Source organism: Ictalurus furcatus, chromosome 24 (assembly GCF_023375685.1).
Source record: "Ictalurus furcatus strain D&B chromosome 24, Billie_1.0, whole genome shotgun sequence".
NCBI classification, from domain to species: Eukaryota; Metazoa; Chordata; class Actinopteri; order Siluriformes; family Ictaluridae; genus Ictalurus; species Ictalurus furcatus.
The window spans coordinates 965012-982511 of record NC_071278.1 but is presented as its reverse complement, the minus strand read 5'-3'; the positions used below and the strand labels follow the sequence as shown (position 1 = coordinate 982511).

At 44.6% G+C, this 17500-nt stretch overlaps 2 protein-coding genes across 4 annotated transcripts in view; one reads left to right on the top strand and one right to left on the bottom strand.

Moving 5' to 3' along the window:
• cpsf1 (cleavage and polyadenylation specific factor 1) overlaps positions 1 to 940 on the top strand; it is an 18967-nt gene extending 18027 nt beyond the window's left edge. For both annotated transcript variants that reach the window (XM_053612883.1, XM_053612884.1), the window contains 3 exons: positions 40 to 169; positions 482 to 620; positions 707 to 940. In XM_053612883.1, the coding sequence (XP_053468858.1) occupies positions 40 to 169; positions 482 to 620; positions 707 to 754 (317 nt within the window). In that variant the 3' untranslated portion in view covers positions 755 to 940. The remainder of the gene's footprint in view (positions 1 to 39; positions 170 to 481; positions 621 to 706) is intronic.
• A 425-nt stretch (positions 941 to 1365) lies between these two features.
• adck5 (aarF domain containing kinase 5) overlaps positions 1366 to 17500 on the bottom strand; it is a 24755-nt gene continuing 8620 nt past the window's right edge. Inside the window, exons 8-15 of one of the 2 annotated variants that reach the window (XM_053612885.1) lie at positions 16800 to 16931; positions 5067 to 5150; positions 4887 to 4968; positions 4672 to 4750; positions 4493 to 4584; positions 3598 to 3850; positions 3280 to 3396; positions 1366 to 3089 (exon numbers count right to left, since the gene is read on the bottom strand). In XM_053612885.1, the coding sequence (XP_053468860.1) occupies positions 2987 to 3089; positions 3280 to 3396; positions 3598 to 3850; positions 4493 to 4584; positions 4672 to 4750; positions 4887 to 4968; positions 5067 to 5150; positions 16800 to 16931 (942 nt within the window). In that variant the 3' untranslated portion in view covers positions 1366 to 2986. The remainder of the gene's footprint in view (positions 3090 to 3279; positions 3397 to 3597; positions 3851 to 4492; positions 4585 to 4671; positions 4751 to 4886; positions 4969 to 5066; positions 5151 to 16799; positions 16932 to 17500) is intronic. The other variant, XM_053612886.1, reaches the window with a different exon arrangement.

The following is a 17500-nucleotide window of genomic DNA, read 5'->3' as shown; positions in this document are numbered from 1 at the left end:
TGTCTGTCTCCCTCTCTCTCTCTCTCTCTCTCTCTGTAGCCACTCTGGATGGAGGGATTGGTTTGTTATTGCCGATGCAGGAGAAAACATACCGCAGGTTGTTGATGTTACAGAACGCACTGACCACCATGCTGCCTCACCACGCTGGGCTGAACCCCAAAGCCTTCAGGTACTCTCACTCTCTCACGCATTCATTCACTCACTCATTCACTCACTCATCTCAGGGTCCCATTCCTCATTCAGCCATTCACTCATTCCCTTCATCCCTTACTCATTCCACCACTGTCCACTCAGCCCTATCCCTCCATCTCCTCTCACTCACTCACTCATTTATCTACAGTTCACTCATCCTACTGTTCCACTCACTCGCCTCCGTCTGGTTTTACCTTACACTAGTTTAGTTCGTCTTTTCCCTCCCTCCTTCTGATTAGGAGGTTATACTCAGTGTGTGTGTGTGTGTGTATGTGTGTGTGTGTGTTAGGATGCTGCACACTGACCGGCGGACCCTACAGAACGCCGTGAGGAACATTCTGGATGGAGAGCTGCTGAATAAATACCTGTACCTGAGCACGATGGAGCGCAGCGAGCTGGCCAAGAAGATCGGCACCACGTCCGACATCGTGAGTTTCCTTCTCTCACCGAGTCGCGCGACAATCTTACACCTTTTACCTTCACACTCCAGCTTCTCTTCCTCTTCCCCGTGCAGATTTTGGAAGACCTGCTGGAGATGGATCGAGTCACGGCTCACTTCTGATTTCCGCGCCCCACACACACACACACACACACACACACACACCCGCAGCGTGAGGAGTGAGGGGATAACTCCAGAGACGTAGAATAACGCAACTTTTCCGTTTGTTCTTGTGTTAATCCGAGTGGTGTTGGTGAACGTGTAGAATATTTTGTATGCAAAAAGAATGGAATAAAACACTTTTCAGGATTGGGGCTCGGACCTTCGGTTCACGAGGTAATAATAACACTTAAATATAACATGCAGATGAAATCTAACGCCAGGGAGCACTTACTTATGGCCTGTTGGAATGTAGGAGCGTTTGTCTAGTGCACACGTCCCGTACCCAGGGCTCGCCGGGCGTGAAACAGATTCAGGACACTTTCATTTTGAGGTTCTGAGTGAAGAGACGCGTGGTGCAGTGCAGCGCTGATCCGTTACCGCCTCTTTCTAATATATATTTATATTTCTTCAACATTTCTCACGTGAGGACTCTTACAGCCTTTCCCATCCGCTTACACGGTCCTCCTTACATTCAGCATAATCATAAACGTAGAAAAAACACGTGAGCAAGGAGTCGTTCCTTTAAATCACCACCACCGTCACCACCGTTCTAAAGGAATGGACTGAAACCGTAATGAAATACTTCCTTTATTAAAGGGACCTGAAGTCACATGACCTTTAGCTGAAACCAGATTATCTAGATGAATATATTTAGTTTATTTAATTTTGAAAGTTTCCACGCTGGACAGTAGAGAGATAACTCTGATCATTCCCCGCTGCGTAACCTGCAACAGAAAACTAAACTCTACCCTTTAGAGCTCTTCTGCTACGACGACGCGCAATAATCACATTCTTCACTTCACGACAGCAAGGTCATTTACAGTGCTGTGAATAAGTATTCACCCCCCTTGAAGGTTTTCCACATTGTGTAGTTACACGAACTGTCATCACTTTAACTGGGGTTTGATGTCGTAAATCTACACAAGACATCCCATAATACTAACATAAAGGAGACAATTATTTCTAGGATTTTAAAAAAGAAAAGTTCTGATTGCATAAGTATTGGCCCCCATTGGCCACTGTGAAACCCCTACATTAGCTGTCGCGTGACCGGTTACAATCAGAAATCGCTGATGCTCATACTCCAGTCCGTTTATCACACGTAACATAATCGCTCGGTCCGGTGTCACGCAGGTGAGGACGGGTTTCCCTCGAGGCGTCTTCCTCACCACCGTCGCCTCTGGCTGCTCATTAGGGATAAATTCATCCATTTAACATCTCTATCCTGAATGTATATATTTCTGTAAAGCTGCTTCGGGACAACGTCCCCTGTTAAACACGCTGCACTAATAACACTGAGTTAAAGCGTCACGTTATCCGTCACGTGCCAGGGACCCAGAGTTTGCTAAAAGAAGGGATTATTCAGAAGAGAAGCTGAGTCGAGGGAAACTCTCGAGCACGATGCCGCACCACCGCGCTTCAGAGGGGACAAAGTCTACAACAAGTAGAGTTTTGGTTTTTCATCAGATCAGAGACCATTTGTTCAGGTCTTTGTGTCTTTTGGGAAACTCAAAACACACATTGTTCAGTCTGAACAGAATTTACGTGTTTCGTGACGAGTCTCGGCACAAATGTGCAGAGATTTTGAAAAATTGCACGCTCCTCTGCATACTGTGCGTTTCCTTGAATTTGTTCATTTCCTGGAGAGAGCGATGTATACGTCTCGTCCAGGCTGCGGTTGTCCTGAGAACACCTTCTTCACCTTCCCCATCTCTGACTAATCCCCTCTTTACACCGCGCTCTCTGACGTTCAGCGGACGGTTGTGGCACATCAGTGACACTTTAACGGCACGTGGCTCGACTCCGTCGCGGTAACGATGTCACGTCTGAAGATGACTGTGGTTGCCCCGTTTAACAATTACCTCACAGGTTGCTGTTTTATTATTAATAATGAAAAATACTAACATGTTAAAGATATTATGGGATGCTGTTTTATTATCTAGGGTTATATTATCGTCACACCGTGGGTCCAAACAAAGTCCTCATGGTTAAAGCACAAAATATCTGCATAGTGTCGACTGCATAGTGATTCATTCGTTTAAAATACATGTGAAATCCAGCGGACAGGAAGTGGAGGAGTGAAAAAGCTCCGGCGAACAGGACGAGAGGACGAGGGTGAGAGGTCACGCGTGTCCTGCTGTTAGGGACGCGTAATGAAATGAAACCGTGACGCAGAGTGATCGGAGTCTTTGGTTATTTGAGGTACTGATAAATCTCCTGGTCGAGCGAGATGAAACCACAGGCGCACAGAAACTGCAGCACACAGCGAGTCACGCTCATCATCAGCATCTCCGACCTGCAACACACACACACACACACACACACACACACACACACACACCTTTAAGAATATAGTGCAAACAGCAGTAATACGACTGTATTAGATCACAAGACTCTTAATAAGAAGGGGGCGTGGCCTAAAGTCTGGAGTCTTTGTGTAAGATGACGTCGTGGACGTTTTATTTCTGTGATGAAAATAAATTCACCTTAAAGCACATTCCAACTTCACATCCTCCCAGAAACTCCAAATCCAGCGCAACACAGCGACCCGAAGCAGAAGCCTCGACTCGTCCGCTCTGGCTTTACCCCAACCTCGCACAGCACTGACACACACACACACACACACACTCTGATTATCTCCATCTTTATGCGACTCCTGCAGAGTGTCTGATATACAGCAGCGTGATCAGACGCCAGTGGAACTGATGAATCTGAAGGAATCATTTCATCACCGATAAACTGATATTTATTTACCGCTCTGTGTGGAGTGTGTGTGTGGAGTGTGTAGTGTGTGGTGTTCTCACCTCTTGGCCATGAGGGCGTAGCGGTCAACAGGAGCTCCCAGCGCCACGTTGATGCTGCGCACCGTGTTGATGTTGCGGAAGACGAGCAGCATGGGTCGAGGCAGAGCCTTCAGCACGTCCATGATGCTGTCGAAGCGCTGAGCGGCCATGCTGCGCATGTACGAGGTCTCCTCGCGGCTCAGGATGTTCCCCAGACCCAGCTCGCGCATGTTGATCGGACGCTGCAGGAGTATCTCGCAGAATAGAAAGTAGTCTGATACACACAAACGGCTCGTTTATTCATTAACATGCTTATTAACATTAGAATAATTAACATTCATTATTATGTTGATTATCTTTTTCACCATGTTTAGTATTTTCGCTCCTGTCCCTTAGTGTTATGGACACCAGTACTATAGTGTGTGTATATAAAAGAAATATTCTCATTATAGTTTTAGAATTGAAGTGGACAGGCGTGTGCGAGGGCGGTGCTGAAAAATTTTAGCGCGCTCACTAGACGGCGGCGGCGTGGTGCGGTATCTCGCACGCTATTGGCTGCTGTGTAAATCAATTAAGCGCTTTGACACGCCTTCACTCTGACCTCTGACCTCACGGCTCTAAAACATTCAGTGGGATTTTAAATCTTTTTTTTTAAATAGATATGACACAAAATTTCTTCTTGGTTAAAATAAATGAGTCTTTCATTCAGTCCTGAGGGTGTACAAACTTTTAAACACTCATTACACACCCTTCTGAGCAAAATGAGTTATTTCTATAGTAAAGGGTTCTTAGTTTCCTTAAAATAAATAAATATATAAAAGGTTCGAGATCTGACACCATGCTGGAACGGAACTGTAGGGTTTGGGGGCAGGATGATTAAACGCCGTTCAGTGAGTGTACTAATGCTCAGGCTGACCTTTGACCCCGAGGTCGTTGGCGTATCTCTTCATGGCGGCTTCGTCTCGGAGGATGATGGAGCGCCACAGCTGGCACAGCGCGGCTCGGTCCCTGAGACGTACCGTAAACACCGCCTTACACAATGTCTACATTATTCATGAGCTGCTTATGAATATTAATGAGATTGTGGGCGGTTACCTTTTGCTGAGGTGTTCATACAGTCCATGATCTAAGAGAACAAGTTCTGCTTTTTTATCAGGACCTCTTCGTACCAACACTGTCTCACACACATACACACACGATTTTTGTGAGTACCAGTCAAATCTTCTCATCTTCACAAACACACACACACACACACACACACACACACACACACACACACACACACACACACACACACACACACTTCGTACCGTTTCCTGGATGTGGGTCTGCGTGTATAAAGCCAGTGTAAAATATCTGTTCTGCAAAAGTCCTGATGAATTTATCTGCCGTCTGAGGAGCGGAGCGAGGAACACGCGTGTTAATAATAATAATAATAATAATAATAATAATAATAATGATGAAATATAATTAAGGTGTGTGTTACTCACGTCTTTTAAACTCAGGCCCTGCCTCTTGATCTCCTCCACGTTGGTGATTTTGCAGCCTTCGCAGAACTCGGCCGTGAGGACGCGCTGGTGTTAGGAGCAGAGCTGAGGATCAGTGTGTGTCCGTTTATTACACTTTATACTCATTTATAAAAACGCTTTTGTTATTATACACACACACACACACACACACACACACACACACCAATGTATGTTTTTTCCCCATTTTGTAAAGATCGGGTTATATTATTACATGTGCATCAAGATTCTCTTATTTATATACTAGTTTTGATTATTTAATATGTACTGTCTCTTCAGTTTATACAGTGCTGAGTTCTGGACTGTGATTGGTCAGGAGGTGGTGATGAGTTCTCTATAACGGCGGCTCTGACTGTAGCGCAGGTTCACATTAATGCACTCGTTCTAATACGTTATGGTTTCTATAGTAACGGCTCGTTCACGGGGGCTAAAAAAACATCTGTAATCATTGATACAGTGACGTTTACTTAAAGTAAGGAGATGTTTATGTAAGATGTATGGAAGGAGTCTCCAGTGTCAGCGCTGTAACTAAGTTTCCCACATCTTCAGTACAGAGTTTACACTTCTCTACTGTTTCACACTCACACACTGTGTTTACATTATTAACATGAAGAGAGAGAATAGAGAGAGAGAGAGAGTAAAGAAAAGAGAGGGAACAGAGAGAGGGAATAGAGAGAGAATAAAGAGAGAGAGAATAGAGAGAGGGAATAGAGAGAGAGAGAATAGAGAGAGGGAATAGAGAGAGAGAGAATAGAGAGAGGGAATAGAGAGAGAGAATAGAGAGAGAGAGAATAGAGAGAGGGAATAGAGAGAGGGAATAGAGAGAGAGAGAGAATAGAGAGAGAGAATAGAGAGAGAATAGAGAGAGAATAGAGAGAGAGGGAATAGAGAGAGAATAGAGAGAGAGGGAATAGAGAGAGAGAGAATAGAGAGAGAGAATAGAGAGAGGGAATAGAGAGAGAATAAAGAGAGAGGGAATAGAGAGAGAGAGAATAGAGAGAGAGGGAATAGAGAGAGAGGGAATAGAGAGAGAATAGAGAGAGGGAATAGAGAGAGAATAAAGAGAGAGGGAATAGAGAGAGAGAGAATAAAGAGAGAGAATAGAGAGAGAGGGAATAGAGAGAGAGGGAATAGAGAGAGAGGGAATAGAGAGAGAGAGGGAATAGAGAGAGAATAGAGAGAGAATAGAGAGAGGGAATAGAGAGAGAATAGAGAGAGGGAATAGAGAGAGGGAATAGAGAGAGGGAATAGAGAGAGAATAAAGAGAGAATAAAGAGAGAGGGAATAGAGAGAGAGAATAGAGAGAGGGAATAGAGAGGGAATAGAGAGAGAATAGAGAGAGAATAAAGAGAGAGGGAATAGAGAGAGAGAATAGAGAGAGAGAATAGAGAGAGAATAAAGAGAGAATAAAGAGAGAGAGAATAGAGAGAGAGAATAGAGAGAGAGAGAGAGAATAGAGAGAATAAAGAGAGAGGAGAGAGAGAGAGAATAGAGAGAGGGAATAGAGAGAGAATAGAGAGAGAATAAAGAGAGAATAAAGAGAGAGGGAATAGAGAGAGAGAGAATAGAGAGAGGGAATAGAGAGAGGGAATAGAGAGAGAGAGAGAGAGAATAGAGAGAGAATAAAGAGAGAGGAGAGAGAGAGGGAATAGAGAGAGAGAATAAAGAGGGAATAGAGAGAGGGAATAGAGAGAGAATAAAGAGAGAGAGAATAGAGAGAGAGGGAATAGAGAGAGAGAGGGAATAGAGAGAGAGAATAGAGAGAGGGAATAGAGAGAGGGAATAGAGAGAGAATAAAGAGAGAGGGAATAGAGAGAGAGGGAATAGAGAGAGGGAATAGAGAGAGAGAGAGAGAATAGAGAGAGAATAAAGAGAGAGGAGAGAGAGAGGGAGTAGAGAGAGAATAAAGAGGGAATAGAGAGAGGGAATAGAGAGAGAGAAAGAATAGAGAGAGAGAATAGAGAGAGAATAGAGAGAGAGGGAATAGAGAGAGAATAGAGAGAGAGGGAATAGAGAGAGAGAATAGAGAGAGAGAGGGAATAGAGAGAGAATAGAGAGAGAATAGAGAGAGGGAATAGAGAGAGGGAATAGAGAGAGAATAAAGAGAGAGGGAATAGAGAGAGAGAGAATAGAGAGAGGGAATAGAGAGAGAGAGAATAGAGAGAGGGAATAGAGAGAGAGAATAGAGAGAGAGAGAATAGAGAGAGGGAATAGAGAGAGGGAATAGAGAGAGAGAGAGAATAGAGAGAGGGAATAGAGAGAGAATAGAGAGAGAGGGAATAGAGAGAGAGAGAATAGAGAGAGAGAATAGAGAGAGGGAATAGAGAGAGAATAAAGAGAGAGGGAATAGAGAGAGAGAGAATAGAGAGAGAGGGAATAGAGAGAGAATAGAGAGAGGGAATAGAGAGAGAATAAAGAGAGAGGGAATAGAGAGAGAGAGAATAAAGAGAGAGAATAGAGAGAGGGAATAGAGAGAGAGGGAATAGAGAGAGAGGGAATAGAGAGAGAGAGGGAATAGAGAGAGAATAGAGAGAGAATAGAGAGAGGGAATAGAGAGAGAATAGAGAGAGGGAATAGAGAGAGGGAATAGAGAGAGGGAATAGAGAGAGAATAAAGAGAGAATAAAGAGAGAGGGAATAGAGAGAGAGAATAGAGAGAGGGAATAGAGAGAGGGAATAGAGAGGGAATAGAGAGAGAATAGAGAGAGAATAAAGAGAGAGGGAATAGAGAGAGAGAATAGAGAGAGAATAAAGAGAGAATAAAGAGAGAGAGAATAGAGAGAGAGAATAGAGAGAGAGAGAGAGAATAGAGAGAATAAAGAGAGAGGAGAGAGAGAGAGAATAGAGAGAGAGAATAGAGAGAGGGAATAGAGAGAGAATAGAGAGAGAATAAAGAGAGAATAAAGAGAGAGGGAATAGAGAGAGAGAGAATAGAGAGAGGGAATAGAGAGAGAGAGAGAGAGAATAGAGAGAGAATAAAGAGAGGAGAGAGAGAGGGAATAGAGAGAGAGAATAAAGAGGGAATAGAGAGAGGGAATAGAGAGAGAATAAAGAGAGAGAGAATAGAGAGAGAGGGAATAGAGAGAGAGAGGGAATAGAGAGAGAGAATAGAGAGAGGGAATAGAGAGAGGGAATAGAGAGAGAATAAAGAGAGAGGGAATAGAGAGAGAGGGAATAGAGAGAGGGAATAGAGAGAGAGAGAGAGAATAGAGAGAGAATAAAGAGAGAGGAGAGAGAGAGGGAGTAGAGAGAGAATAAAGAGGGAATAGAGAGAGGGAATAGAGAGAGAGAAAGAATAGAGAGAGAGAATAGAGAGAGAATAGAGAGAGAGGGAATAGAGAGAGAATAGAGAGAGAGGGAATAGAGAGAGAGAGAATAGAGAGAGAGAGGGAATAGAGAGAGAATAGAGAGAGAATAGAGAGAGGGAATAGAGAGAGGGAATAGAGAGAGAATAAAGAGAGAGGGAATAGAGAGAGAGAGAATAGAGAGAGAGGGAATAGAGAGAGAATAGAGAGGGAATAGAGAGAGAATAAAGAGAGAGGGAATAGAGAGAGAGAGAGAATAAAGAGAGAGAATAGAGAGAGAGGGAATAGAGAGAGAGGGAATAGAGAGAGAATAGAGAGAGAATAGAGAGAGGGAATAGAGAGAGGGAATAGAGGGAATAGAGAGAGAATAAAGAGAGAATAAAGAGAGAGGGAATAGAGAGAGAGAGAATAGAGAGAGAGAATAGAGAGAGGGAATAGAGAGAGGGAATAGAGAGAGAATAAAGAGAGAGGGAATAGAGAGAGAGAATAGAGAGAGAGAATAGAGAGAGAATAAAGAGAGAGGGAATAGAGAGAGAGAGAATAGAGAGAGAGAATAGAGAGAGAGAGAGAGAATAGAGAGAGAATAAAGAGAGAGGAGAGAGAGAGAGAATAGAGAGAGAGAATAGAGAGAGGGAATAGAGAGAGGGAATAGAGAGAGAATAAAGAGAGAATAAAGAGAGAGGGAATAGAGAGAGAGAGAATAGAGAGAGGGAATAGAGAGAGAGAGAGAGAATAGAGAGAGAATAAAGAGAGAGGAGAGAGAGAGGGAATAGAGAGAGAGAATAAAGAGGGAATAGAGAGAGGGAATAGAGAGAGAATAAAGAGAGAGAATAGAGAGAGAGGGAATAGAGAGAGAGAGGGAATAGAGAGAGAGAATAGAGAGAGGGAATAGAGAGAGGGAATAGAGAGAGAATAAAGAGAGAGGGAATAGAGAGAGGGAATAGAGAGAGAGAGAGAATAGAGAGAGAATAAAGAGAGAGGAGAGAGAGAGGGAGTAGAGAGAGAGAATAAAGAGGGAATAGAGAGAGGGAATAGAGAGAGAGAGAGAATAGAGAGAGGGAATAGAGAGAGAGAGAATAGAGAGAGGGAATAGAGAGAGGGAATAGAGAGAGGGAATAGAGAGAGAGAGAGAATAGAGAGAGGGAATAGAGAGAGAGAGAATAGAGAGAGGGAATAGAGAGAGAGAGAATAGAGAGAGGGAATAGAGAGAGAGGGAATAGAGAGAGGGAATAGAGAGAGAGAGAATAGAGAGAGGGAATAGAGAGAGAGAGAGAATAGAGAGAGGGAATAGAGAGAGAGGGAATAGAGAGAGAGGGAATAGAGAGAGGGAATAGAGAGAGGGAATAGAGAGAGAGAGAGAATAGAGAGAGGGAATAGAGAGAGAGAGAATAGAGAGAGGGAATAAAGAGAGAGAATAGAGAGAGGGAATAAAGAGAGGGAATAAAGAGAGAGAATAGAGAGAGAGAATAAAGAGAGGGAATAAAGAGAGGGAATAAAGAGAGGGAATAAAGAGAGGGAATAGAGAGAGAATAAAGAGAGAGAGAGGGAATAGAGAGAGAGAATAAAGAGGGAATAGAGAGAGGGAATAGAGAGAGGGAGAATAGAGAGAGAATAAAGAGAGAGGGAATAGAGAGAGAGAGAATAGAGAGAGGGAATAGAGAGAGAGGGAATAGAGAGAGAATAAAGAGAGAGGAGAGAGAGAGGGAATAGAGAGAGAGAATAAAGAGGGAATAGAGAGAGGGAATAGAGAGAGGGAGAATAGAGAGAGAATAAAGAGAGAGGGAATAGAGAGAGGGAATAGAGAGGGATGGTGAGGGAACGAGTGTGTATAGCTGCTGTAATGTAAGTGAGAAGAGGAAGTAGTTTTATGATAATAAAAGTTAGTGTAAATAGATAAAAGTACGAGGTGTTGTTCTGTAATATATAAACACTGTGACGGTTGGAATGTTGCTCTGGTGTATAGAGGAATAAAACACTCAGGGACGTGCTGTTATAGGAAAATAATCAACCTCACACACACACACACACACAGAGAGTCTATTACTTACACCGTAGGGGTGAGGAGATTAAAAACAAACAAACAAACAAACAAATAAATAAATAACACAGCTCTATTAACATCACCAGCTGCTTGCGTAAGAAAGGCATGCACGTCTATTTCCTGTTATCAACAATTTCTGACAGAAGGATTAAAATCATGACAGCTACTGAGCAGTTCAGTTCAGAAAAAGACTAAAAGACTAAAAGTAAAAACAAAAAGACAAAACACACAACCTTCAGATCTATGAGAGTGTGTGCTGTATGAGAGTGTGCTGTATGAGAGTGTGCTGTACGAGAGTGTGCTGTACGAGAGTGTGCTGTACGAGAGTGTGCTGTACGAGAGTGTGTGCTGTACGAGAGTGTGTGCTGTACGAGAGAGTGTGCTGTACGAGAGTGTGTGCTGTACGAGAGAGTGTGCTGTACGAGAGTGTGCTGTACGAGAGTGTGTGCTGTACGAGAGAGTGTGCTGTACGAGAGTGTGCTGTACGAGAGTGTGCTGTATGAGAGAGTGTGCTGTATGAGAGAGTGTGCTGTACGAGAGTGTGCTGTACGAGAGTGTGCTGTACGAGAGTGTGTGCTGTACGAGAGAGTGTGCTGTACGAGAGTGTGTGCTGTACGAGAGAGTGTGCTGTACGAGAGTGTGCTGTACGAGAGTGTGCTGTACGAGAGTGTGCTGTACGAGAGAGTGTGCTGTACGAGAGAGTGTGCTGTGAGAGAGTGTGCTGTATGAGAGTGTGCTGTATGAGAGTGTGCTGTATGAGAGAGTGTGCTGTATGAGAGAGTGTGCTGTATGAGAGTGTGTTGTATGAGAGAGTGTGCTGTATGAGAGAGTGTGCTGTATGAGAGTGTGTGCTGTATGAGAGTGTGTGCTGTATGACAGTGTGCTGTATGAGAGTGTGTGCTGTATGACAGTGTGCTGTATGAGAGAGTGTGCTGTATGAGAGTGTGCTGTATGAGAGTGTGCTGTATGAGAGAGTGTGCTGTATGAGAGAGTGTGCTGTATGAGAGAGTGTGCTGTATGAGAGTGTGCTGTATGAGAGAGTGTACTGTATGAGAGAGTGTGCTGTATGAGAGTGTGCTGTATGAGAGTGTGCTGTATGAGAGTGTGCTGTATGAGAATGTGCTGTATGAGAGTGTGTGCTGTATGAGAGTGTGTGCTGTATGAGAGTGTGTGCTGTATGAGAGTGTGCTGTATGAGAGAGTGTGCTGTATGAGAATGTGCTGTATGAGAGAGTGTGCTGTATGAGAATGTGCTGTATGAGAGAGTGCTGTATGAGAGTGTGTGCTGTATGAGAGTGTGCTGTATGAGAGTGTGCTGTATGAGAGTGTGTGCTGTATGAGAGTGTGTGCTGTATGAGAGTGTGCTGTATGAGAGAGTGTGCTGTATGAGAATGTGCTGTATGAGAGAGTGTGCTGTATGAGAATGTGCTGTATGAGAGTGTGTGCTGTATGAGAGTGTGTGCTGTATGAGAGTGTGTGCTGTATGAGAGAGTGTGCTGTATGAGAGAGTGTGCTGTATGAGAGAGTGTGCTGTATGAGAGTGTGCTGTATGAGAGTGTGCTGTATGAGAGAGTGTGCTGTATGAGAGTGTGCTGTATGAGAGTGTGCTGTATGAGAGAGTGTGCTGTATGAGAGAGTGTGCTGTATGAGAGAGCGTGCTGTATGAGAATGTGCTGTATGAGAGAGTGCTGTATGAGAATGTGCTGTATGAGAGAGTGCTGTATGAGAGAGTGTGCTGTATGAGAGTGTGCTGTATGAGAGAGTGTACTGTATGAGAGAGTGTGCTGTATGAGAGTGTGCTGTATGAGAGTGTGCTGTATGAGAATGTGCTGTATGAGAGTGTGTGCTGTATGAGAGTGTGTGCTGTATGAGAGTGTGCTGTATGAGAGAGTGTGCTGTATGAGAATGTGCTGTATGAGAGAGTGTGCTGTATGAGAATGTGCTGTATGAGAGAGTGCTGTATGAGAGTGTGTGCTGTATGAGAGTGTGCTGTATGAGAGTGTGCTGTATGAGAGTGTGTGCTGTATGAGAGTGTGTGCTGTATGAGAGTGTGTGCTGTATGAGAGTGTGCTGTATGAGAGAGTGTGCTGTATGAGAATGTGCTGTATGAGAATGTGCTGTATGAGAGAGTGCTGTATGAGAGTGTGTGCTGTATGAGAGAGTGTGCTGTATGAGAGAGTGTGCTGTATGAGAGAGTGTGCTGTATGAGAGTGTGTGCTGTATGAGAGAGTGTGCTGTATGAGAGTGTGCTGTATGAGAGTGTGCTGTATGAGAGTGTGCTGTATGAGAGAGTGTGCTGTATGAGAGAGTGTGCTGTATGAGAGAGTGTGCTGTATGAGAGTGCGTGCTGTATGAGAGCGTGCTGTATGAGAGCGTGCTGTATGAGAGCGTGCTGTATGAGAGCGTGCTGTATGAGAGTGTGCTGTATGAGAGAGTGTGCTGTATGAGAGAGTGTGCTGTACGAGAGTGTGTGCTGTACGAGAGTGTGCTGTACGAGAGTGTGCTGTACGAGAGTGTGCTGTACGAGAGTGTGCGCTGTACGAGAGAGTGTGCTGTATGAGAGTGTGCTGTATGAGAGTGTGCTGTATGAGAGTGTGCTGTATGAGAGAGTGTGCTGTATGAGAGAGTGTGCTGTATGAGAGAGTGTGCTGTATGAGAGTGTGTTGTATGAGAGAGTGTGCTGTATGACAGAGTGTGCTGTATGAGAGTGTGTGCTGTATGAGAGTGTGTGCTGTATGACAGTGTGCTGTATGAGAGTGTGTGCTGTATGACAGTGTGCTGTATGAGAGTGTGCTGTATGAGAGTGTGCTGTATGAGAGAGTGTGCTGTATGAGAGAGTGTGCTGTATGAGAGAGTGTGCTGTATGAGAGTGTGCTGTATGAGAGTGTGCTGTATGAGAGAGTGTACTGTATGAGAGAGTGTGCTGTATGAGAGTGTGCTGTATGAGAGTGTGCTGTATGAGAGTGTGCTGTATGAGAATGTGCTGTATGAGAATGTGCTGTATGAGAGTGTGTGCTGTATGAGAGTGTGTGCTGTATGAGAGTGTGTGCTGTATGAGAGTGTGCTGTATGAGAGAGTGTGCTGTATGAGAATGTGCTGTATGAGAGAGTGTGCTGTATGAGAATGTGCTGTATGAGAGAGTGCTGTATGAGAGTGTGTGCTGTATGAGAGTGTGCTGTATGAGAGTGTGTGCTGTATGAGAGAGTGTGCTGTATGAGAGTGTGTTGTATGAGAGAGTGTGCTGTATGACAGAGTGTGCTGTATGAGAGTGTGTGCTGTATGAGAGTGTGTGCTGTATGACAGTGTGCTGTATGAGAGTGTGTGCTGTATGACAGTGTGCTGTATGAGAGTGTGCTGTATGAGAGTGTGCTGTATGAGAGAGTGTGCTGTATGAGAGAGTGTGCTGTATGAGAGAGTGTGCTGTATGAGAGTGTGCTGTATGAGAGTGTGCTGTATGAGAGTGTGCTGTATGAGAGAGTGTACTGTATGAGAGAGTGTGCTGTATGAGAGTGTGCTGTATGAGAGTGTGCTGTATGAGAGTGTGCTGTATGAGAATGTGCTGTATGAGAATGTGCTGTATGAGAGTGTGTGCTGTATGAGAGTGTGTGCTGTATGAGAGTGTGTGCTGTATGAGAGTGTGCTGTATGAGAGAGTGTGCTGTATGAGAATGTGCTGTATGAGAGAGTGTGCTGTATGAGAATGTGCTGTATGAGAGAGTGTGCTGTATGAGAATGTGCTGTATGAGAGAGTGCTGTATGAGAGTGTGTGCTGTATGAGAGTGTGCTGTATGAGAGTGTGTGCTGTATGAGAGTGTGTGCTGTATGAGAGTGTGTGCTGTATGAGAGTGTGCTGTATGAGAGAGTGTGCTGTATGAGAATGTGCTGTATGAGAGAGTGTGCTGTATGAGAATGTGCTGTATGAGAGAGTGCTGTATGAGAGTGTGTGCTGTATGAGAGTGTGTGCTGTATGAGAGAGTGTGCTGTATGAGAGAGTGTGCTGTATGAGAGTGTGTGCTGTATGAGAGAGTGTGCTGTATGAGAGTGTGCTGTATGAGAGTGTGCTGTATGAGAGTGTGCTGTATGAGAGTGTGCTGTATGAGAGAGTGTGCTGTATGAGAGAGTGTGCTGTATGAGAGAGTGTGCTGTATGAGAGCGTGCTGTATGAGAGCGTGCTGTATGAGAGCGTGCTGTATGAGAGAGTGTGCTGTATGAGAGAGTGTGCTGTATGAGAGTGCGTGCTGTATGAGAGCGTGCTGTATGAGAGCGTGCTGTATGAGAGCGTGCTGTATGAGAGCGTGCTGTATGAGAGTGTGCTGTATGAGAGCGTGCTGTATGAGAGCGTGCTGTATGAGAGAGTGTGCTGTATGAGAGTGTGTGCTGTATGAGAGTGTGTGCTGTATGACAGTGTGCTGTATGAGAGTGTGTGCTGTATGACAGTGTGCTGTATGAGAGAGTGTGCTGTATGAGAGTGTGCTGTATGAGAGTGTGCTGTATGAGAGAGTGTGCTGTATGAGAGAGTGTGCTGTATGAGAGAGTGTGCTGTATGAGAGTGTGCTGTATGAGAGTGTGCTGTATGAGAGAGTGTACTGTATGAGAGAGTGTGCTGTATGAGAGTGTGCTGTATGAGAGTGTGCTGTATGAGAGTGTGCTGTATGAGAGTGTGCTGTATGAGAGTGTGTGCTGTATGAGAGTGTGTGCTGTATGAGAGTGTGCTGTATGAGAGAGTGTGCTGTATGAGAATGTGCTGTATGAGAGAGTGTGCTGTATGAGAATGTGCTGTATGAGAGAGTGCTGTATGAGAGTGTGTGCTGTATGAGAGTGTGCTGTATGAGAGTGTGCTGTATGAGAGTGTGTGCTGTATGAGAGTGTGTGCTGTATGAGAGTGTGCTGTATGAGAGAGTGTGCTGTATGAGAATGTGCTGTATGAGAGAGTGTGCTGTATGAGAATGTGCTGTATGAGAGAGTGCTGTATGAGAGTGTGTGCTGTATGAGAGAGTGTGCTGTATGAGAGAGTGTGCTGTATGAGAGTGTGTGCTGTATGAGAGAGTGTGCTGTATGAGAGCGTGCTGTATGAGAGCGTGCTGTATGAGAGCGTGCTGTATGAGAGCGTGCTGTATGAGAGCGTGCTGTATGAGAGAGTGTGCTGTATGAGAATGTGCTGTATGAGAGAGTGTGCTGTATGAGAATGTGCTGTATGAGAGTGTGCTGTATGAGAATGTGCTGTATGAGAGTGTGTGCTGTATGAGAGTGTGTGCTGTATGACAGTGTGCTGTATGAGAGTGTGTGCTGTATGACAGTGTGCTGTATGAGAGAGTGCGCTGTATGAGAGTGTGCTGTATGAGAGTGTGCTGTATGAGAGAGTGTGCTGTATGAGAGAGTGTGCTGTATGAGAGAGTGTGCTGTATGAGAGTGTGTGCTGTATGAGAGTGTGCTGTATGAGAGTGTGCTGTATGAGAGTGTGCTGTATGAGAGTGTGCTGTATGAGAGAGTGTACTGTATGAGAGAGTGTGCTGTATGAGAGTGTGCTGTATGAGAGTGTGCTGTATGAGAGTGTGCTGTATGAGAGTGTGCTGTATGAGAATGTGCTGTATGAGAGTGTGTGCTGTATGAGAGTGTGTGCTGTATGAGAGTGTGCTGTATGAGAGAGTGTGCTGTATGAGAATGTGCTGTATGAGAGAGTGTGCTGTATGAGAATGTGCTGTATGAGAGAGTGCTGTATGAGAGTGTGTGCTGTATGAGAGTGTGCTGTATGAGAGTGTGTGCTGTATGAGAGTGTGTGCTGTATGAGAGTGTGTGCTGTATGAGAGTGTGCTGTATGAGAATGTGCTGTATGAGAGAGTGTGCTGTATGAGAATGTGCTGTATGAGAGAGTGCTGTATGAGAGTGTGTGCTGTATGAGAGTGTGTGCTGTATGAGAGTGTGCTGTATGAGAGAGTGTGCTGTATGAGAGAGTGTGCTGTATGAGAGTGTGCTGTATGAGAGAGTGTGCTGTATGAGAGTGTGCTGTATGAGAGAGTGCTGTATGAGAGTGTGCTGTATGAGAGTGTGCTGTATGAGAGAGTGTGCTGTATGAGAGTGTGCTGTATGAGAGAGTGTGCTGTATGAGAGTGTGCTGTATGAGAGAGTGTGCTGTATGAGAGAGTGCTGTATGAGAGAGTGTGCTGTATGAGAGTGTGCTGTATGAGAGAGTGTGCTGTATGAGAGTGTGCTGTATGAGAGAGTGTGCTGTATGAGAGAGTGTGCTGTATGAGAGTGTGCTGTATGAGAATGTGTGCTGTATGAGAATGTGTGCTGTACTTCAGCACACTGCCACTGCTCTGCTGATCCCCTTCGGGAACTGTTTGATCTCTGTACCTTGCTGGTCAGGTCCCAGAACACTTTGGGTATGACGATGAATTTAAAGTGTTTCAGCTCTTCAGCACATCGCTCCGAGTTCCTGCCCTCGTTCTCGAAATCCAGCTCCTGCGCCAACGTTCCCTTCAGATCCTGCAAGAGTCACACGCCCAATCACAACGCTTCGCTCTGCTTCATATCAGAGCTGTGACCACATTACATCATCCTCACCATTACATCATCATCATCATGAGCATTACATCATCGTGTGGTATTACTAACACGTTATAACAGTACAGGTGTTACTCCAGCAGGTGCACTGGACCGTGAGCACTCAGTAGATACACACACACACACACACACACACACACACACACACACACACAGTTAGGTCCATATATATTTGGACACTACCACAAGTTATTTTGTTATGTTATTTTGGCTGTTTACCAAAACATTCACGTTCCAGTTAAATAATGAATATAAGCTTAAAGTGCAGTCTCTCGTCTTTAATATAAACCTATTCACATCCACACTGGAGGAAGGGTTTAGGAATCACACCCTCTTTTTCAAGGGACCAAAAGTAATTGGACATTTGACTCAGAAGCTGCTTCACGGACAGGTGTGGAGTATTCCTTCATTATTTCTTCATCGGTTACGCAGGTAAAAGGTCTGGAGTTGATTCCAGGTGTGGCATTCGCATATGGAAGCCGTTGCTGTGA